This window comes from Acipenser ruthenus, chromosome 9, assembly GCF_902713425.1.
Source record: "Acipenser ruthenus chromosome 9, fAciRut3.2 maternal haplotype, whole genome shotgun sequence".
Classification (NCBI taxonomy): Eukaryota; Metazoa; Chordata; class Actinopteri; order Acipenseriformes; family Acipenseridae; genus Acipenser; species Acipenser ruthenus.
Window position 1 is genome coordinate 6,914,907 of NC_081197.1, and position 22,820 is coordinate 6,937,726.

The window sequence follows — 22,820 nt, forward strand, 5'->3', positions numbered from 1 at the left end:
GACTGAAGTATTTTATTGTATGAAACAGAAAACGAATAAAACGATAGTATAGCCCAGTTAACACTTAATACAGTGCAATACAGTATTCATTGTCTAGTTTGAAGTTGTTTTCTACAATTAGGAATACAATTTCAAGTTTCAGCTTTCTGCTGGACATGACACACTGAGGCAGGGTTATTTATTTGCATATCCTGTATATTTGCATTGTATGACATGGTTTCCCAGAACATACTGTTTATTTCAAATTACCAGAACATACATGTATTTCTTGTATGTATCTTACTATCGTTCCAGTCAATTCTGGCTAAATTCATTTTGTATACCTTGCAGAAACTGGTTCTAATTGTTCATTGTCCTGCGCTGTTATGCTCAGTGCTGGCCTGTGTTGACCTTTGTTTTGCCTGCCTTTGTTTTGTTGCTGACAACATGAATGTATTGTTTTCGGAATTGTGTTGTTAGCGTAAAAATAATTTATTTTCCCTTTATTTCTTTTACTTAATCTATTTTGATGTTGGGTTTTAGTGCTGCTAAGCGCACTGAGCTGGTGATAAACATGGATGTTGTGATAATCATGCTTTGTATCTTGTCTGGTTTTGAAACAGGCTGCAGTGTTTATTTTACAGCTATGCGTGGGGTGGCACATATTGGTTTTATGTTTGTTTTTAACAGAGCCAATGCAGCTTGTGAGTGTTGTGCAAACACATGAGGACAAGCTAAACCAGGGGCTTGTTTTCTCTTTTTTCAGCACAGGGGGTGCTTGTGTGCCCCTCTCTATTATGGTACAGTACAGACACATTTGACTATTTTGAAGTAGCCAATCAAAGACCAGTAAATGACTTTATTGCATTAGCAACTATCAAAATAGCTGAAAGGTAGTTAGACATACAGCAGCTAACTAATAAAATGAATAAAACTGCTTTGGAGCAACAAATGCCAAAACAGAGGTCATAAAAAAAAAAAAACTCTTTCAACTCCCTATCCGATCACCCTCAGCAATTCTAAAAATAAGCTAAGAAGGAGTCTTCGAGCTGCATTCCATACTGTAAAGTGTATGCTGGTTACTGGCTGGTGTACATCATTCCCCACTTCGTCCTTATGAATGCCTGAGTTTTGTAGCTCCTATTCTTCTCTCTGCTCCCCCTGCTGCTTGTCTGTAGTATTAATAATGCTGTTAGCAGGGGGCTATAGACCACAGGGTCTCGTCTGCCTGGATAACTATTTTAATGACATCAAGTCTCCCCTTTAAATTACTTTGTGGCCTTGGAATCCAGCAGGTTACCAACATGACTCAGGGTTTTATACTTTATTGCATTCACCTCCTACCAGTCACTTTATTGCCTTTTTTTAAACTTATGCATATGAACTCCTTTTGCAGGAGTACTTACTAAACACAAGCCTACAGACCAATTTACTACTTAAATCTGTGGGTTATTAAGTATGTGTTTATGTAAGTATTGCTTAATATATTCTCTTAGTTTTGTCTCTACTTTTCAGAACTGACTATGGTTGTGTGAATCAGGCTTTAAATTAGTACTAAAGCAAATGTACTTTAAATGGTTTTATTCAACTGCTTTCGCTGTGAGACCACTAATAATTTGTGGCAAATTAATATCGTCTGGGCATTAAACACTTTGCTATGTTAAGTCTGTTGTTTTTTTTTTCCTTTCTTCCTCTGAAAGTCAATTCCTTACCTCCAATATCAGATACCCCACAGACCTGCAAGACCCAGCCAAAAAACAGAGCGCTTTCCATTTCTAAGGAACTGGCAGCTGTGAACAAGAGACTAGAGAGGCAAGCATGGGACCTGAAGGGCTACACAGTACAGTATTCAAGTCACTGTCAGAGCGTGCGTGCCCGTTACTGTATATGACCATCAACAAAGGAAAAGGGTCTAGAAGATGGGAATTTTTCATACATAATGTATGATGGCCAAACCTTTAATGGTCATTTTTCCTACTTTGCATCCATTTGTTTTTATTTGAAAATAAGAATGTGACAATAGACAAGTTCATTTCTGCAAATATACCTTAGTAGTTACATTGAAGGGGAAACAACTTCGATAGACACTATTTTTTTTGTATTTATTATTATTATTTTTTTATATAATTTTGCTTTTATTTTATATTGTATTCGGATATCAAGTAATTAATACAGAAGTAATTGTGTTTGCAGTTAAATCCATCTCCAAGGGATTATCTTACCATTTTGTCAGTTTTAGTTAAACCACCCATTATGTACTAGACAATGGAAGGACAGACTGGTTAAAAGTTACTCCTATGAGAATTCAGGTTCTTTGTTTGCTCTGCAATTGGCCACAACGCATTCAGTATGATTAGCAGGACATTCTACCATTTGAATTCATCCTAATCTACTCATGTGGATGTGATTACCCAATTTCTTATTCAGTACCAGTCATAATAATTTCCATGGAAACCATTTAAAGCACAACTTCCTTCAGGGACTTGCATTCAGTATAATTCCCAGGTTTGGCTTCCAGAGTAAATACCAAAAGCATAGCCAACAACAGTACAGTGCAACTCTTTATGTTGCTGTATAATTTGCACAAAAAAAAAAAAATGTAAAAAAAATTAAATATTAGGGCAGTGATTTAGAGGTACATATTGTGGATGGTAGATTAATTCAACCATTTTTGACAATTAAGAATACACGCACACTTCTTGTGTGAACACAATTTTTATTTTGAAGAAAATCATTTTTAAAAAATCCGTTTTGTGAAATTCAATTCAGAAACAGCAAGAGATCCACATGTCAGGTCTAAAGACAGCTGAAACATGTATTATCAAATGTTTTACCAAGACATACTCACTCAGACAAAACCTCTTGTTTGCAAAAAATATTTGGAGCACTATCAAGCGGGAAGGGCAGTATCATTTAGAGGTTGGGGTAAAGAGAGTAGAGCTTGAAATAAGACACAGACTAACTACAGTGCAGGTGGGTCTCACAGAATTCAAAACGTTATGGGCAGGCAGCTGAATTTACCTAAAAACAAGCAATAGTGAACGGTGTTCACAGTAGGCAATTGTTTCAAAAGGCAACTGTATTGGTACTGGCTTACCATGGTCTGTCTACTCAGTTTAATAACATAACTTTATGAAAAGTCATTATGAGTAATTTAACAGTATATAGAAGTCAGGTTAGCAGTAAACAGAGCCGTGCTGGCCCAACAATCTTGGAACTTCTGAGGTGATAAATTGTGAGGCAAAAAGTACGGCATGTCTTCAGAAGCAGACCACCTCTGAAAAGGGGAAATGCATTTCATTCTATTCATGGTAATGTGTGGCTTCTTGTAAAAGCAGTGAATTACTCTCTTTTCATGGGCATGTGTAACTTAAGAGTGAATTTTAACAGCCATTCCAAAATACGGTTTTGCTTTCCAAGTCTTCTTTGCCAAATAAACGCCACAGGCTGTATTAAATCTGAACTGTTCAACGTGCATAGAGGACCTTTAGTCTAAATGCTTGAATAGTCTGCCACGTAAACAATCACCTACACAGAACCATCTTCAAATTCGTAGTTACAAGGTGTAGAGTCTTTTAGTTTAACCTTTTCAGTCCTGAATTATTTTTGTCAAGCAGAAGAATGCGAAATTAAGTTACATAATTCAAAACATTTATATTTATTTTATTTAGTGCGTCCAATTATTGTACCCCCTGATTTTCTCCCCTATTTAGAATGCCCAATTATTTTTTTCCTTTCCGCAGCAATTCCCCACAGAGGTCAGGGAAATGGAAGGTTCAGTGGGCGTCCTCCGATCCCACGAGCCATCTGACGGCTGCAGTATACATACCTCAGACTGGGAACTATGTTAACATACGCCTCTAAGATAAGGTGGGATCTTGAGGTCCCGTCAGGACTGAAAAGGCTAAAGCAGCTTTCTTTTCCCTCTGGGAAATTTATGATCTTATCTCAATTATGACTGTGTCTCATAAGAAGGAATGTAAAGTTGTCTTTAACAGCCAAGACATAATCAATATTTAATGGAGGGTCCAGCCCTGGTACAGTATGTTGAGAATTAAAAAAAAAAAAAAAAGAAGTAACACCTGAGCTTTTCTTTTGTATGGCCTGCCATTATCCTAGTCACACTACATATGTAATTCCGATCATCAGTGAATGGCAATCATATTTCATCATTTGTTGATCGTGCACTATTTAGGCAGTGTGGACATTGTTTAATTTAGTTCATTGTAAATACCTGAATGGTTCAGATTCTTACTTCCATCCTGTGGCCTGGAGCAAAATCTTAGTAAATGAAAGCCTTTGAAAATCAGTAACGTTAACAATAGTGTTCAGGTTAGAGTTTCCTATGGTTTACGGAACACTTTTATAGGCATGCATTTGAACCCATCAGGTACGCGCTGAAACAGCAAGGGATTTGTGTGCAATACAACCATCTAACACTTATTAAAAATCAGCAAAGGCGCACATCTAATAGTGGTACTATAAAATACCAGAGAACATTTCATCCACCCTTAAAGAAACATCTGTTTAAAATAGTGCAATAATAAAATGTAAAACACATTAGCTTCAACAACAGCTTCAAGTGATTTTAAGCCACAATATTCAAAACATTCCCTGATCCATTTCTACCAATAAAAGCTTGTGCACAAGCACGTCAAAATCTTTTTAAACTGCACATATCAAAACATATAGTCACGTTAAAGACTTACATTTTTGACATACCTGTGTCAAAAAACTGAATTAAAATACAGCATTGCCAAACATTTGGTGCGTTGACAGCAACAGCATAAAACATGAAATGGTGGTTGCTTCATACTTAGTTTGAAGATTTCGTTTTTGAATTGATACATTTTTTTTTATTATTTATCATAAATTAAAAAAAAAAAAAAAAAAGATTTTCCCATAATCATGACTTTGTTCTTAAAACAGGCCCGATAACGAGGCCTACACAATTTTATTACTCTGGGATCCTGGGTTTAGAGTAGCCTCTTTAATCCACTGCTTCATGTACTGTACTTCCAGGGCCCGGGCCTTGAGCACAGACTGGGGGTCAGAAGGATTGTTAAAGCGCAGATCCAAGTGGTGAGCTCCTTCAGGGATTACTATGGTAACCAGAGACTCTGAGATATGTACATTGACTCCCCCACCTGACCAGGGATCCAAGCCTCCATTGCTACAAAACAAAAACAATGTCAATCCCTAGAAACATGAAAACGTACAGTTCTCAGGTACACATTTCAATCTGTATATTTAAAGGACATTTTCATTGCCTTCTAGTGTAAATAAACATTAAGCATTAAGTGTACATCATCACACTACAACTTTTTTTTAAACTACATACCCTCACTCAGACTACTTACTAAATATATTGGTATCACTAAATAGATAATCATCTCCTCTTAAAAAATATGCACAACATTTTAATGCACACAAGGGCAGAAATGTGATCCACTTATTATCGATGTGGAATGACTGGGTATGGCATGTTCTCTTCAAAGATAGGTTTCTGGCTCAGGACAGCACTACATTGAATAGTGTATCAATCCTGAAAATCACAACTCAGGAAAATCATCTTTTGGGTAAAATAAAGAACAAATGCTCCATCCACTTGGATCATATTTAAAATAGTTTCCATAATTTGCGTCAGTACATTATGAAAATAAATCATGCCATAATCGTGCCTCCAATATTCTGTTTAGCAGATTTTTTAGGTGCCATTTATATACTCTTAATCCTGCAAATAGATGCAAGAATATGGTTATTTAGCACACAGTGTGACAACTGAAGCTGAAAACGTCTTTTGGAGAATGCACACCAACTGGAGGCCTGCTTTTTGTTGTAAACATACAACGAGTTTATTACAAAACTAGATATATGATCATCAGTGGAAATATCAAAGTCCCTCTACCATTTGAACTTGCTGTTCACGTTATATCCATTAAACTACAGCAGGAAGGTGCAGATTTGAGTCCACTACATTCTTTAAAAGCTGTTTTGAAGCCACCGTCCTGCTGGGTCGGAAAGAGCACAACAACAAGCAGCCCCAAATAAAAGCTTCAGGCTTTCAGCCAATCAAAGTAGTTTACCAGGCCAAAAAACTCCTGTTAAATCTTCCCAAATCAGAAAGGAAGCTTTCTCCTAGAAGCTTTCATTGTGAAAAGAAAAGTTTTTTTCCCCAAATTCTGCAAAGTGCTGCTGTCTCACTTTTAACACGCACAAAGCAGTTAAAGCTATGTATACAGCCAGATGCTTGTTAATGTATTTTTGACTGTAGTAATAAGGACAGAGAAGCTCGCTGAAATATAGCTTAGGGGTACAAAACCCAGCTTAGTATTTAACTACAGCTATGTTTCCTCTGACTATATGAACTACAATGTCCTCAGTTCAAATGGTTTCTCCAATAGTAAAAGTCTTTTAGCACAGCATAAGACTAAGCTCTAGAGAATGTACAGTAAAGACTGCACTTTACTGTACTTGGATAAAGAATACAGCAGTTTATACACAGTTTTTTTTAATATATATTTCACGATTGAGTGCTCCATTGTTATGGATGAAATGTCAGACACTTTGAACAAGCCCCTTATAGCCACTCCGTGTCGATACTGGTCAATTCTACAACATAGTGGCTGACAGAAAATGGTGCATGTTGTCATTTTCAACCAGTGTTTTACAAATAGATTTAATGACACCTTTCTTATCATCGCTTCGGACTTCAATTTAAACAGCTGTTAGTACAGAAAGTCCAGAACTCTTATAATGGTATAACAAAGTGTTTCTGTGGAAACGGACGTGTATGGTTTCCCTTTTAAAAGATCAATGAAACACCACGCAAATTACCTGAAGCTCAGAATCAGCGAGGACAAAAACAAAACCTGCAGTGGTCACTAGCAGTAGGGCAAGGAGCTGCTCAAACACATCAGAAATGCTGCCGATCACTTAGGCCAGTGTCTAATGCAGACCCAGGGCTTGAACTGTCTCACCTGAAGATAATGTTGCTATGAGAGCTGATATTCTTTCCTCCGTACGCGGTCGTGGCCCAGTCAGCTCGGGGTCTCACTCCAAACTGTTGTGAACAATCATCAGAGAAGGCTTTGAAGTCCCACTGCTGGGGCTCAAACATGTCACTGACGCCATTGGAACACATGGGCATCACCATCTCTGTACAGGCCTGCAGACAGAGAACCAAATATTACTAGCGCTGCTTTTCTGATGCGCCAATCATAATGCAAGCAGACAATGTAAGTAAGGAATAGGGGGGCAAGGGAGAAATATAAATGTGTGACCTCCACTGCAGATATGGACAAAAGTTTCCCATCACCTAGAATTTTAGGATTGAGAACATAATTTAGCTCTTATTTAATATCATGCAATTACAAACACTATAAAATAACACTGAAAAAGCCTACTGGAAGGCTTTTTCAGTTAGATTTCAGAATGTCAAATGTTTCAATTCTTGTCAGTTTTTTGTTAAGGATATGGAAAACTACAAAAGCAGTATGTAATTCAATATGTTAACGTAACATTATTTCAACAGGTTTAATTAGATTTTATGATGCAAAATTATTTAATTCTATAGGGTGATGCCAAACTTTTGGCCATTGCTGTATATCCTTGTGTTATCACCGGACAGAATCTCTAGTAATTCCTGCTGTGCAGGGTATTACTGTGCTTATATGTCAATATATATCTGGAATGTGCATTTTATTTCTGCTTCACTATATTCTGATCCTCATTTCCCTTATGTTGATGAGTTGTCCGGGATTATGCCTTTGAGACCTGTATCCTATTTTATTTATTATTTGTATTCAACCCCTTCACTAGCTGTTCCTAAAACAAGCATAAAAAGAAAGTTTAGATTTACCTGATAGTACCAGCCTATGTAGCCCAGATTACCAGTGGCAGTCTGTGAAGTATTCAAACATTGGGTGTTCCCTGTGTGGTTGTAGTACACATTCACAGCCTGGAAAATGTTTTGTAGTAAATCTTTGTCTGGCAATGACGGTTCTCTTAGAAATTTACAGACAACCTATTGAGAAAAAAATTGTAATTGTAACATATACAAAATGTTTAACCGATTACAAAATCTAGATGAATCTGATCATTTAAACATTTTGTGTACATCCAAAACAAACCTTTCACCTGTGTACACAACCATAACAGAGAAGGGTTAAATTAGAAAGTAATAGAAAAGATAAGCAAAACACAGAAAAATCTAAAGAAACTCAATTTAGCACAAGTGAAAGCAGAAGTGACAGCTATTTATACTCTATCTAAGTAGAGGATGTTCCAAATCACTGGTCTTGAAGGAATTAGCTATGAACTATACAAATTAGACAGCCCACATAATAATAGCAATATCTCCAAACCCCACAGGAACAAGCACAGATGTGACATGGTGCAACTTTATCTCAAACGACATCTTCTTACACAGCTTTGTTAGGTTCTAAACCTGCAGGCTGAAATCATATTCACCATACAATAGTGGGCTTATAACTGTGACAGTAATTTTTTTTCTGTATCTTAACTACTAAAATAGTTCTGCAGATGAGCAAACTTACCTATCTGCAAGATTATACGATACACAACCTTCACGTTGCACCTATATTTAAATATTTCATGCAGTTTACTCATACAAGAAAGGGTGATGCTGTTTATTTGTGCCATGTAATCGCAAGGGGATGCCTGATGCTGGCGAGGCACGGAGAGGCACTTTATCAGCAAAGGCTTTCTCTCCACAGCTTTTGTGTGGGTCTGAAGAAGGAGGTCAGTGGGTGAGCAAAGCTGCAAACAGCCTCTTCCACTGGAGACCAGCAATTTACACCAGAAAAAAAACAGCATTTGCTCTCCGAAGCATCTTCCACCCACTTTTCAGAAGGGATTAAGCAGATACATTCAGCTCTGCCAACAGATTTCTTTCCCCTAAGCCCTCAATACCCCTCTCACAGTCACTAAGATAATCACATTAGCTTTGTCATTAAAAAGCTCCTCTTTACGGCTCCTGCCTAAACCGCTTAAATCACCCATAGGGGTCGCATACATTACCGCCACTGAGACAAACAGCTGAAGAATTAGCATTTTGTATCTCTCTCTGCTGAACCTATTTAATTGTACTTGTGAGGCAAGTGGGAAAGGGCGCAAGCAACAAGACTGCACAGATATTTCACAAAAAAAACAGCACTGGATGATATTGTCTTTTTTTTGTATTAGTGACAATTTGTGACAATACAGCAATACTGTTGATGCTGCATATTGCATGCAGATTTGTAGGCAGCTGCAGTGTGGGAAATCCTGGGATTTTCGGGGTTAATTCATAAATCATCCCGCAAAAGCAAATCATATTTTTGCATATTATCATAGCAACATAAGTGAGCAAAACAAAATATTTGAAATTAAGTTTAGAAAAAATAGACTGCTAGTGCACATTAGACAACACCACAAATCCACGAGAGAGAGAGAGAGAGAGAGAGAGAGAGAGAGAGAGAGAGAGAGAGAGAGAGAGAGAGAGAGAGAGAGAGAGAGAGAGAGAGAGAGAGAGAGAGAGAGAGAGAGAGAGAGAGAGAGAGAGAGAGAGAGAGAGAGAGAGAGAGAGAGAGAGAGAGAGAGAGAGAGAGATATTCACGTCAGCACAGAATTGAGCTTGCCAGTGCCACTCTTTGTAATATATACATATATGTCGTTGGGATTTGGATGACCTGAATTGGCCAGGCTGGTAGAGGTTGTAGGAAGTTGGCCTCGTATGGGTAATCCACCATGGCCAGGTTCACCCAGGTCTCACTCAGCCAGGACTTGAAAAACAAAGCATCCTCTTTGGACTTCAATGGAGAGCAGAGGTGAAATGCTTCAGACAGCCACTGCAGCCCGCCGTCTGCAACGAGCCAAGGAACAACAACCATCACTTCAAGCTACATAACCCTTTACTAATCAACAAGCGTTTGGGGGTTGGCCTTTAATGTCAAAGACAAGGAACTCAAATTACCTCACAGCACATTACTAAATGCAATGTTAGTAATGTGCAATGTACCTGTAGATGTGAGATTGTCCACTGCCTTCCAGGAGCGCCTGATGCTTTCAGAACACCCCTTCCCAGACTCTGAGAAATCATCAGTCACAATCTTATAGAAAACATCACAGGGGACCAAATCTTTAAACTGCCAGATCGGGGCAGATGAAGCCAAGGCACTGAAAGACAGAATATGAAATAGTCATCAGAGCAGCAAGCACATCCTATTTATTTTAGGTCAAGTGCCTTCATCAGTGTGATTGTCTGTAGTATGTTGTGCTTTAATTATATTCATGTAATATCCAGAGTGCAACATTTACAAATGATGGTATAAGAAAGCACTTTTTGGCAAGAAGACTGTGAAGCACCAAGTATGAACACAAAAATGCTCAGTACTGTGATAACAGAGCATTTTCAGAACTCACCCAACAACTACGTGCGGATACTTCATTCTAAACCAAGCAGCCAACATTCCTCCATAAGATCCTCCAATAGCAATGACGGGGCTGTGTTTGGCACCAGGCAAATTTAGCTTCAGATGTTCTGCTAACACGGCAAAGTCAGCCAGAGCCTGCTCCGATGTCAAGAAGTTGAGGTGCTTCGCATCCTACCGGGAAGTGGGAGGGCATACGGGTAGAAAGTAAATCACGCTAGCCAGAGATTCTGAGCATTCTTTCTAGCAGACACAACACATGCTAGATTAAATGCTTTCCCAAGAAAAAGACAAAGTGGTCTGTTCAATGAATCAATCTCAACAGTGACGGATCGAAATACTACCACACCAAACACCTTGCGGGTTATCATTTCTTTAAATTAGTCAATTGGTTATATTCCTTTATAGTTACAAAGTGTTGAAAAGGTTAATACTGTGGCTAAAAGCACTGGAGTTTACACCTGAAACTTGGTAGCACCACCTGGTGGCTAAATCCTGTAATTACGCATTAACATAATTGTAGCTAACAAAATAATGCCCTCTCTCACCAGATTTGAACTTCCATGCTGAACAGGTCTCAAATGACATCACCCTCCAGGTGAAGTTTAACGCTAAGTGAAAGCAATGCTTGCAAACCGAGATGTAGCGTTGATCCAGCTATCATGTTTTAAAATAAAAATACATGTACACTTGAGACCAATATAATGAACAGAAGTACACAACCTTTTGTAAGCTACAATCACTTTAATAAAGTATTGATAACCAGTGCTTTAAACTCCATAAGTCTTCCTTAACATTTGCCACTGTAGATTCACAGTGTTTCTTCTGCATTCCATTTACAGTATGTACATGCAGTAGCAGAAATGTAAATACATAAAATCCATACATGCTAACTACCAAGACCCTACACAAACAGGATCAATACAACAATGAGAATATTAGTATGGGCATCATAGGGCAGACACAGAGGTCTGAATATACTCACACTGTAGGACTGCTCTCCGAAAGGCAGGGAATCCCCATAGTATCTGTGTTCGGCAAACACTAGCAACGCTCCCAGCTCCTCCGCCACATCCCACATGAAACCCTGCGGAGAACAAACTGTTAACCAAAAATAGGCGCTCTCTCGACAAGCAAAACAAAAAGGATTTGGGCAATTCCCTTAAATTGGCTTATCTGACAAACATGCTGTTTTAGAAACTACAGCAACAGCATAACAACATTTCAGAAGATAAAAAGTCCAGCTCCTAAAAAACACATTACCGTGTTGTTACAGAACCATGCAATATCTCCTTCGTTGCCAGTGTAAAAAAGAATGGGACCTCCATCTTTACGCCAGTGTTGATCAGCTAATAGGTATCTTTGCTTGAAAGTCGAATCTTCAGCAAATCCAAAGTGATCAATCTGGAATAAATGAAAAGGTCAAATAAAAAGTTGTTGACAAGATTGTCACCTGGGGCAACGGATCCAGAATTCTATACTACTGTTTAGACAGAATTACTGAATGCCCAAAAGGAATGGGGGACGTGATTAAATGCATTTTGGGTAACTTTTTTGTTTTACTTTTAAGTTTGATCGAAGTGCTCTCCCCTTTCATAACATGTTACAGGTAATAGGAACCCACCCGACTCATCTAAAATCACATGTGTAGCATGGAATAAATATAGTATTTAAGACTCAGGTAGTGTCATAGTACCTTAACTTATAGCACTGTGGCAGGAAAAATGGGCCATAATGTAGGAAGACCAATACTGTCTTATTTTTCTATACAGGGAATTATACGTTGAAATCAACTGGGATAGTGTTGATCAAGTTAACCATTTATTTGCATAAACCAGCAATTACACCAAGGTGTGGATCAATTAAAAGCACTCTTTGTGTGTTGTGACTCAAGTTAAGGAGAACACACCCTGACCTCCCCCAGGTATTAAAACACAAAACTCTCATTTGGCACTCCATAATGCATAATTTGAAAATGCACATGAAAATGTTATTGAAAACCAGACTGCCAATCCTCAAGGAAACATGTGGCAATGAGATCAAGGGCAGAGTCTAATCGATAGAAGGACGGGCACTTCCAAGAGATACAGTGTGAATCAGGGGCTTCTTCACACAGAAACACACTGGCTGGCGTTGTGCCACCTCTGCTTCGGACAGACAGTCCTTTAGTTGTGTGGGGGGATAATTAGACTCAATTTGTATTAAATCCAGAGCCAGTTTGAGGAATGCCAAATTAGTTCCAGCTCTGAGATTTCCATTCATTAAACTCATTGAGTGCCCTTCCTATTTCTGTACTGTCCCCATTTGGATTTGGAAACGACAGAAAACTTCACAGAGAAAATTAGAGAAATGCCACCGCTGTGTGCATACAAAAGAGATGTTCCCTATTTAAAAATACACCCCGCAAACCTTCTGGAAAACTTCCCACTCTCAAAGCATCTAGCTGCATTCCCAATTACATGAAACCTGTGAATTTTAACCTGCACAAAGAACAATCTTTCTATTTTCGGTTAGGGACGGACAGAGGACTCCCACTGCATAGCGGTCTGATCCATTATAGCCTTTTCTATAAGCTTAATAAGCCATAGTGTATAGGTAAAAAGCTCTTTGTAAAACTTAGAAATGCTCAAATATCTTTTGCAATTCCATACCAACAGCAGATAGCCAATTCAAGTAGTACAGTAATCATGGTTAAAATCAAGCAGGATATTTAATAAACTAAATGTTTATTATTACATGTACTTTTTTATGTAGTTACATACACAAAGTTATCATTTATTTATTATTATTAATTATTTCTTAGCAGACACCCTTATCCAGGGCGACTTACAATTGTTACAAGATATCACATTATTTTTACATACAATTACCCATTTAGCAGTTGGGTTTTTTACTGGAGCAATCTAGGTAAAGTACCTTGTTCAAGGGTACAGCAGCAGTGTCCTCCACCTGGGATTGAACCCACAACCCTCCGGTCAAGAGTCCAAAGCCCTACCCACTACTCCACACTGCTTTTACTGATGTTTAATTGTTTACTTACTGCTGTAACTAAACAATTAAAAATAGCATACTTTGATTCACAAATGTTATGAGAAAATAAAGACTGCAAAAAAGAAAGTTCATATTTGATTTTTTTTAAAGATATTTTAATTAAACATAATAACTAATGCTGCATAAAGGAACTGATATGGATGCCTGGGTGTCATGCTGGGCTGCATTCATGTGTTGCCCTCTTGTGGCAGTGCTGGGTAGTGCTGCTGTCGACCTGTGCTGGCAAGACCCAGCAGAGACTGCTGTAAACATATTTAAGCCTACTCCCTTTGCTGAGAATCCAATTTATGTTTTGTGTGGGTAGCTGAATGAAATGCAACTTTACCTGGTGTACAAGATGTGCAAGATGATCCAGCAATCAATTAAAATATACTGCAAATCCCAATCCAGACTGCACTCTAGATGCTGGCACTTTAACTGAGACCAATTCTGAAGCAGCTCCAACAGCACTCTCTGTCAAAGTGCTTTGTCGAAAAGAAATGTAAATGCTTGTCATATTACAAATATATATATACAGCAATTCTAGTTTTATAATCCAACTCAATAAAAACGGAAATGGACCGAACGGCTATACAATAGGCATCTTATTAACACTACTCACAATCAATAGAACCCAAACCCCAAAGTGTCTTTAGACAGGGAGTGGTTATTTACAATATACTTCATACTGAGTAAAGAGCTTTCAGATCTGGTCTGCTACGATCGCTTGCCCTCAAACTACAAAATCAAACCAGTAAGGAGGACATACTGCACATGCGTTTGAAGACAGAGACACAAAAGGCTAAACTCCCCCAGGTGTATTTTATTTTACTGAAGGAAAGCGCTTCGATTGTCTTTAGATTTTTGGCTGTTCTGAGACTTCCTGATGTTCTCACTCTTCCTCTCTAGCAGATTCAGTGCAGAAAGGATTTCCTTCCAGCAAAACTGCTCAAACTGTTTTAACATCTTGCACATTCATCATCAGTGAAACTCAACAATACAATGAGATATAGAAAGGGTTAGATTCAAACTGCCATAGCACTGTTATTAAGATGCAGGGTCCTGGCTGTAGGGACCCAGAGGCATGCAGATCATTCCTCACAGATTACAGATTATTACTGGAGGTCCTTCTATCAATCCTGTTATTAATCAGATATGCTGTTTTGTCTATTGTGACTCAGCCTGGCTTGTGAGGAACAGCCCACTTACACAAGTGCTACTTTGTACTACCTACTGTATCTTTTGCCTATTGTGTTGACTACACATTATGCAAGCTATACAGGTTCTATATACCAATATGAATGAACTAAAATGAGGACGGTCATAGTTCAGATTCCTCTCTCTTTAACACAACCTCCAGTCCACCCCCTTGATATGGTTCCCTTGGTAACCAGAAGACAGGATGTCTGAGGGACAGGGGCAAGGACAGAATCACAAATTTCAATTCCTGTACCCAGAAAGCACAGAGAAATAGGTACATATTAGTGACAAAAATAAAAACTAACTGCAACAATGTACGAGATTATTCATTAAAATCAGTGTTATATCAACCAAATATTGAAATATATGTTCCAGAATAACCATTTTAGATTTTAGCACACTGCAATGCAACATGCTGTATTTCATTTTTGGGTTTTAAAATGACTACATTTTTATTTTCACTCACTTAAATTGCTCAATGAGTTCAGCATGTACCGCCATCTTTTGGGCAACATTAGAACTACAGATTACCATAGTACTTTAATTAAATCCCAGGAAACAAGAGAGAAGCTTTGAAGATGATTATCATTTTGTATTATTATGTATTTATTTATTTGGCAGACACCTTTACCCAAGCTACAGACTTTGAATGGAAATATAAACTTGGAATCCCGATTTGCTATAAATAAAACTGATAGGGCCAGGAGTCTTGTGACTTTCAAACGACAAAGTTCCGCTCCTGGGTTTATAAGTGAACACGTTTTGTATCTGAACGGAAACAAAAGTAACAGTTCAGATATGCTGAAAATAATTAAACTTTCCCTACACCAAACGCAATACAACGTCAGGCTTCTACATCTACCATTTTGAATCAAACCACAGGAAACGTATCTACTTAACACTGACCATTTACTGTGACACCAAGTAAAAGCTGTTCCTGTAGAAAATGTATTTTGAGTTTCAGAAGCTGTTCATTTCCTTTGCAGGCATTGGCCATTGTTTTGTTTTTGCTTTAAAAAACACACTGAGGTTCTTCAGTGCGTGAACAGGCCCATTATAAACAAATCCTACTGAACAGGAAACCGGATTAGACTTAGAAGGAGCCTTTAGCTGTTTTCTATATGGTGACTACTAAGTTTGTCACCATGTGAAAGCAAAAGTTTGTTTGTTTACTGTAAGATAACCGTGCATTTTGCAAGCAAGTTATATTGTGTGGTGCTAAACATGTTTATGTACTGGTGAAGCCTAGCCTATTGCACATTGAAACACTGTATCTGCAGGTAACTGTCTTCATTCAGTGCAGATTGAAGTCTTGCACGTAGCCTGGAGGATCTTCACAGTATTTAAACAAAAGACAACTGTCTGGCATTAAAGACAGCATTGAGGAGTATAATCAAATCGTTTAAACGCTTGTGTGCTGCTACTTTGTATATTGCATATTCTAATTGTTGTTTTTACCAAATTGCACGCTATAAAAATAAAAATAGTTTGCATAAAAATATAAATAAATACCGGATACACCCACTGCAAAAAGACCACAATTGTACAGTACAGTAGAGTCGTTTTTACCGAGCGGTTTTGACAGCGGTGTCACTGGCGTTAAGACCAATGTTTCATATAGTTCATACACTATCGGTTGTTTTTGCACTGAATTAAGTAACTCCAAATAGAAACAATACATTCTCCTGTTAAATTTTTAGACCCACAGAACACATCTGATGGTTAATAATAGTTTTGGCTACGCTAGAAGATAGTAAGTAAGCAAGCAAGTAACAGATTCTGCACTTGCATTAAACTACCATTGGTACATAACTTACCTTCTGATCAAAATAGTAGGTTTTGTAGTCAATAAGATTGCGTAGTATTTGGTCTGATGAAACAACCCCTTGCCTGGGTAAATTAGGTGCATTAATAGCTGAAATCACTTGAAGACAACTCACTAAAGACGTTACAAAAATAAAAACAGCTAGTCTTGTGACTGAGGTAAAAATACTGGATGCCATGGTTGACCACAACACAGTAAAAAAACGACTACTCAGCGGGAGAATGAATCTCACTGAAGACTTCCTGTTCTATCATCATCGTGTCTGCTGTTTCAGAAAAAGGAAGGAACCGACACAAACAGTCTAGTCACTGGACTAGTCTTTGGCACAACAAGAGTTAGGTAGGTTATAGTATAGGAAGACTGTTTCAAATGTGGCTAAACTAAAAAATATTGACGATAAGAATCGTCTAGACATGTCCTTATAACACGTAAAGCGATGTAATTTCCAGTAAGGCTAGGGTTTTCAGACACTTAAAAAGAAGACGTATTCTGCAAACATTTGCTCTAACAGACCCTAAATATGTAAATTGTACACCTCGAAAAGCAATAGAAGGTATTTGCGACTTCAACACGCATTTTACACCTTTCCTGGCCTGTCGTTGCTAAGAGAAATGCTTGGTTGTCAGGGTGTATTTTTTTGTATTCCCAGCTCTAACCGTGATTGGATGCCGCAGCAGCCGTACATTGGTTTGTCGCGAAGCTTATCTGAAATGTTTGGTCCTCTCGGTTTCCGCGAAAATTAAAAACAGATCATTTCCCTTTTTTTTGTTTGTTTCACAGTTCCGGTATGTATAGTTTATACTTATACTGAATTGTATATCCAAACAATATTGTAAACTGGAGAACATAAAGCTGTAATTTATCTGTTTTGAATGATAGTAGTATAACTAGCGCTGACGATTATAAACCCGTTTTGAAAACAACCGGAATGTAAATAGTACAGTAGGGAAAAAACAAAATAAAAATTAAAGCACTTAGCTTTGATATTTCTGTATTTCGCTCGGATTCGTCTATTCATGTTATGCTAAGCTCGGTCGATTTTTTTGTTTTGTTTGTTTCTTAGATTTGCTTGACTATATGAATGGAAAGAGGATACCCCTTGATGGTTCTGTGCTGTCTGTCCAAGATTCATGTTTTTTCTATCCATCGTGCCAGAATTGCATGTCCAGGCTGACAAGAAATCATAACAGGTGAGACCCAGATCATACTGTAAAATGATGTACTAAATGTTATTTGAATAATTCAAAGTATTCTTTTGATCAGTTTTGTTAGCACGAAGCGAGTGCAGTACACTATTATCCTTTCCCACCATATGCAGAGAAGGAGAATGCTTAAAACTTCCCTCGTGCATAAGATGAGGAATACAGTATATTACCTGTGCTATGCAATGTGTGTATTCAAACCCTGTTGTTCCTATTTTGCAGGTGCGCTTGTATTAAGTGTGGGTACACCTGTGAAGCAGACAACGTTCATTATAGGTACAGGCTGTCCTTGCAAGCTGCACAGAAAAGTGAAGTATTCAGTGTCACTGTTTTTGGTGGCTGTCTGGATCCATTGTTTGGTGTAACTGCTGGGTTTCTACAAAGGTAATATTTTACACAGTATATATTTCTGTGCTGTCATGGTGATGACGAATAATACAATTGTGGCTTATTTTTTAAATCTAATATAAACACTGTTTTTTATGATTTATTATTTAAACCACTGCTGCGCTTTAAAAATAATAAGGAATCAATAATAGGAACAGTACTTGATGTACAAATGGTATAATCTCATACTATATTTACACCACAGATGTTAACATTTATTCAATTTATTAGATCTGCAACACTAGAAAATCTAAATGTTCTGAAAACCTAAATGTGTGAAAATGTGCCGCTGTATTTCAAGGTGTTTCTCTATGTAGATATACTGAAGGGTTAAAAAAGGATGCAAGGGATCCACAGAATGATAGAGTTCACAGTCTGCTCACCCAGGCAGTGGAAGATTGCTTTATTGGAAGAAGCTTTATATTTGGTGTAAAGGTAACATTTTATTTTATTTTTTATAATTCATTACCTACTGTATTTATGCGTTTCTTTTAATGAGACATTGCATAGAACTTCCACGTCTCTCTTTCTCTCCCAGAAGAGCCTTATCTGACTGTTACTGATGGCTAGGATTAAAACAAGTCGCTCTCGCTTTCAGAAACTGGCAATGCTTTTCAGGTACCACTTCTTTTATTAGAAGCCAGAAAACCAAGCACTGCAGAAAGCACTGTTTTCGTTTTAAATTTAAGATGGGCCATATAAGTGGGGTTTTGTATTACCTTTACTAGAAAATTACCAACAAACAAAAAAAATCCAACTAGTGTCTCAATACTTGTTGGAGGGTTGTGGAAATTATTTTGCATATAAAAGCACTAATGGTAATTGCAATAGATTTGATTTGTGTCTTGTTTCATGCAACACTTTGTTATATACATTGTTGTATTTTCTGTTGCAGTTTTCCAGAAAGCAAGCCAGGGTACGCACCTCATATACTAAAAGAATATTACAGACTTCACTCAACACTTATGGATCCCCAAAACAGCTTGTTGCCTGTCAGATCTCTGTGCCAAACACGACTGTCCTTGGCTGTACAGTGATCAGTTACTTTAAGGCGCTCCTGCAGTCAGTTAATCTCGGGAATGTTCTCAGTGTTTCACAACCACTTGGGAGCTCTCCAGCTGCAGTAGATCTGCATAGCCCTGAAGTGTGTAGTAGCTTGGAAAGTTCACTGGCAGACAGTGGACAGTCAGTCACACAGCCAAGTAAGGGAGATAGTTTTCAAGGGCCTTGGCAGCAGTCACTTGGACTAATCACCTCATCAGCTGAAGGATATTCAGGCTCAGAACTGAGCAGCAATACAAAAGATATTTCAAAATGGGACAGGAGATCTGAGTCCATAAAATCCCCCAAAAATCATTGCATCTCAGAATGTACCCATGTGCAATGCCTTCCAGGCTCTGGTTATTCATTGGTGGAAGATGGGAATGAGAAAAATCTAAATGACAAAAAAGCTTCTCATCTATATTCAGGCTATTCTGCCTGTTCAGATGCAAGTAATGGCAACAGCAGACACACGAGAAATGCATTTGCCAATGAATTCTCATGTAGCTCCTCCTCGATGACAGATCCATGTTGTTTTTCATGTCAGGAATTTCCAGACCAGTATCATAAGGAAAGCAGAGACGAAATGCAAAATGAACTTCCAGATGAGAGATACAATGATAGTGCAGGTCACGGTTTGAATGATACCTGGAGTTCTGTGTTTTCTGGAGGGGATGCTGATGTTTTTTGGTCCCAAGATGAGCAGTTTGCTGCTAAAAGGAAAAGTGCAGCTTACAATTCTGTAGAATGGGAACACCTGCCATTTTCTGAAAGTTTGGGTGAATTCAAAAGCAAACTGGAGGAAAATGGCCAAATACGCACTAATCAGTCAGCCTCTTATTTAAATGAGGATATAAACCATGAGCTAACTACAGCTACAGACTCCCAACATGAGAAAGCGCACAGAAAAAGGATGTTAGTTCCACGTACAACGGAAGCAGGTTTGACAAACGTTCATAAGGGTTTTGCCTCAGATTCCTCCCTAAATCCCCTTGACAGCCAGCAAGGCTGTTTAGTTGCAAATATCTATACAAAAGATAGGGACGTGTTAAAAAGTCACTCTTTTGGAAATGTGGAGTCTTTTCAATTGAAAGAAGAACCAGCAGGTAATGTCGAGTTGCAAGTCTCCTCCTCTACTTCAGGAGACAAAGAGAATCACACGACTGGTGTTCAGTTTTTCAGAACAGGCACCAGAATGTTCAGCTCTTTCCTTGCACAGGAGTTTTCTGCAAAAGATGCTAATGCTGGTGCTTGTTTAAAGTCTTATGATTGCAAAAAACTGTATTGCAGCAAAGATGTTATCACTAAACATCAGCATGACATATATGTCACTGGTGTCTGTAATCAGGACTTTGTAAAGAAAGAACAGCCAATGCAAAACAATTATAGAAGCTTTCAAGATACATACAATGGTTCTGCTGATCTGTTTAATAGCAGTGACAACACAATCAACACAGAAGAACTGGTAAACAAATCATCTATTGTCCTGATGACACATTCATCTCCCTGTGGAAGATCTGTAGAACACAGTACCCAGCAGCAACCTCATTATTCTCTTCAAATTCTGAATGAAGTCCTTCAAAGTGGATCACACTGTGACTCTGATAATGACTTTTTAGATAACTTAAACTTTGTGCCATGTTCACAGTCAACTCCTGTTTCAAAATGCCTGGCTACTCTGCAGCCCTATCAAAGTAAAGGAAAAGCAATCCCAAAGACAACAATATCACTTCAACGTAGTTGTAACAGGCGCACGAGTAAAAGAAGCTTGCTCACCCATCACCTCCTGAAGCAACAGCACTGCCGTCATCTTCGGAGTTCATTTAAAATAAAGGGTAAAAGGAGAAAAGACTCCTCTAATTCTGTTCACTTTACTCTCAGCCCAAGAACTGCTTTGCCTGAAAGTGATTCTGAAGAGTGGATTCCCTCATCCGTTAAAAAAAGTGCACAGCCATGTGCAGCACAGGGATGCACATCGAGTTTTATGAGTTGTAGAGTTGGGGAAAGTAATCATTGCAAAATAATTTTACATGGCTTAGCAAATGCTGATGAAATTCCTTTGAAGCCTAATAAAAATGTTCAAGGATCATATCACAAAGGAAAATATGAAATGTCAGTAACAGTTAGCAAATGTAAACAGACAAGTGTTGCATCAACTCCAATCAAAAATAATGAAAATGAAGCATGCAGTAACTCACAAGTTTCCAGGGAACACAACAAAATGACTGGGTACTGGTCTGATGACCTCTTTGTCCAGAGCGACAGTTCTGTCCCTTGAATTTTCAGGGAAAGTGTACAATAATAAGAATTGGGTTTACAATAAGATTGAATAAGTTTACTGCAAGTGGAATTGGGTTTCCATAAGGATGACGTCACAGTATTTTTGTTTAATTGAACTAATTAAATTGTGGTCACCTCAGATAATTGTGTGTGAAACTATGCTGATCTCAAAGTTGCTGTTTCTTGCAAACTGTAAAGGTATCTCTGTCATTTGTGTGGTGCCCTGTGCTTTCTTTCTCTTTAATTCATCATTCGACGGTAGATAACGATTCAGCTGTGCTGCAAAAGCAGACTCACTAACGCTGCCCACTGCAACAGCATCACTCGCAAAGATAAACGGAACCACTATCCTGGCACAGCCATGTTGTGTTGCAGTTTGGGAGATAGGGTCCTGCCTACTTAACTTAAGCAGCTTACAACATGTGTGGTCCAGTGGTTAAAGAAAAGGGCTTGTAACCAGGAGGTCCCCGGTTCAAATCCCACCACAGCCAGTGACTCATTGTGTGACCCTGAGCAAGTCACTTAAACTCCTTGTGCTCCGTCTTTAGGGTGAGACTTAAGTGACTCTGCAGCTGATGCATAGTTCATACACCCTAGTCTCTGTAAGTCGCCTTGGATAAAGGCGTCGGCTAAATAAACATTAATAATAATGCCATACACCTATATGTCACATCATCAGTAATGATTTACCTCTAAACCTATGAATTACAAAAAAAAAAAAAAAAAGAAATCGCAGCTCTCTAATAAGTGACTATAAATAATCACCACATCTACATTGTTGTTGAATCTGTTAAATGGCAGCACAAAAAACAACATTATTCAGCGCTTCCTTCCAAAACAGCATGGTTACTGTTTACTTCTATGTCCTGAATTGGCGTCCAGCCTTGACAGAAAATGTGGCAGGAGCTTCTAAAAATGACATTTTCTGATGGGCCCAGGTCAGTGGTTGGTCTTTTGTGCACCACTGGAAGAAAGCCAAGGCTCAGGCCCTACTTCTAATGCACAGAGAAACTTCTGTACTCAAGTAAAAGACCGTATGCATCTACTGAGAACCCTAAGTGGAAAAACGCAAAAGACAACTAAATTGTTATATTTAAACTACAGTACTTTATTATATGTACCAATAGTACAGTTTTGCATTTTTCATAAAATACTGTTGCTGAAATGTGTTGATGTAATAAAAAATAAATCTACAATGTGTGAATTCAGAGAAGTAGTTTTGCCTGTTACTAATGGGGTAATATGTCATGTATTCATTTCAGATATTTATTGAGATGGTACCCATTTTAAATACCTATGTGTAGTGTTGTTTTCTGGATCCCAGGCAATTTATATTGAAATATCAGTTCTTAATTTAAACCTTTTTCTGACGCATGAGGGCACTTCTACACCGACGCAGAATTATGGTCTAATGTACAAAAGCAAAAGAGAAATTGCATTTCA

General features: G+C 38.2%; 3 protein-coding genes across 9 annotated transcripts in view; 2 read left to right on the forward strand and 1 right to left on the reverse strand.

Moving 5' to 3' along the window:
* LOC117973014 (cytidine monophosphate-N-acetylneuraminic acid hydroxylase-like) overlaps positions 1-2,610 on the forward strand; it is a 38,222-nt gene extending 35,612 nt beyond the window's left edge. For all 7 annotated transcript variants that reach the window (XM_034923822.2, XM_034923825.2, XM_059030995.1 and 4 more), the window contains one exon: positions 1,704-2,610. In XM_034923822.2, the coding sequence (XP_034779713.2) occupies positions 1,704-1,870 (167 nt within the window). In that variant the 3' untranslated portion in view covers positions 1,871-2,610. The remainder of the gene's footprint in view (positions 1-1,703) is intronic.
* A 65-nt stretch (positions 2,611-2,675) lies between these two features.
* On the reverse strand, positions 2,676-17,085 carry LOC117405771 (lysosomal Pro-X carboxypeptidase). The gene is made up of 9 exons (XM_059030996.1): positions 16,460-17,085; positions 11,676-11,816; positions 11,398-11,499; positions 10,405-10,586; positions 10,001-10,158; positions 9,672-9,844; positions 7,841-8,005; positions 6,960-7,147; positions 2,676-5,152 (listed from the first exon to the last, which is right to left on the reverse strand). Exons 1-9 carry the CDS (start codon positions 16,643-16,645, stop codon positions 4,924-4,926), a joined length of 1,524 nt encoding a protein of 507 aa, XP_058886979.1. The 5' UTR covers positions 16,646-17,085; the 3' UTR covers positions 2,676-4,923.
* Positions 17,086-17,153: 68 nt separating this feature from the next.
* Positions 17,154-22,107, forward strand: LOC117405770 (DNA damage-induced apoptosis suppressor protein). Its single transcript, XM_059030992.1, has 5 exons — positions 17,154-17,252; positions 17,531-17,657; positions 17,892-18,053; positions 18,374-18,491; positions 18,952-22,107. Exons 2-5 carry the CDS (start codon positions 17,545-17,547, stop codon positions 21,373-21,375), a joined length of 2,817 nt encoding a protein of 938 aa, XP_058886975.1. The 5' UTR covers positions 17,154-17,252; positions 17,531-17,544; the 3' UTR covers positions 21,376-22,107.
* The last annotated feature ends 713 nt before the right edge of the window (positions 22,108-22,820 follow it).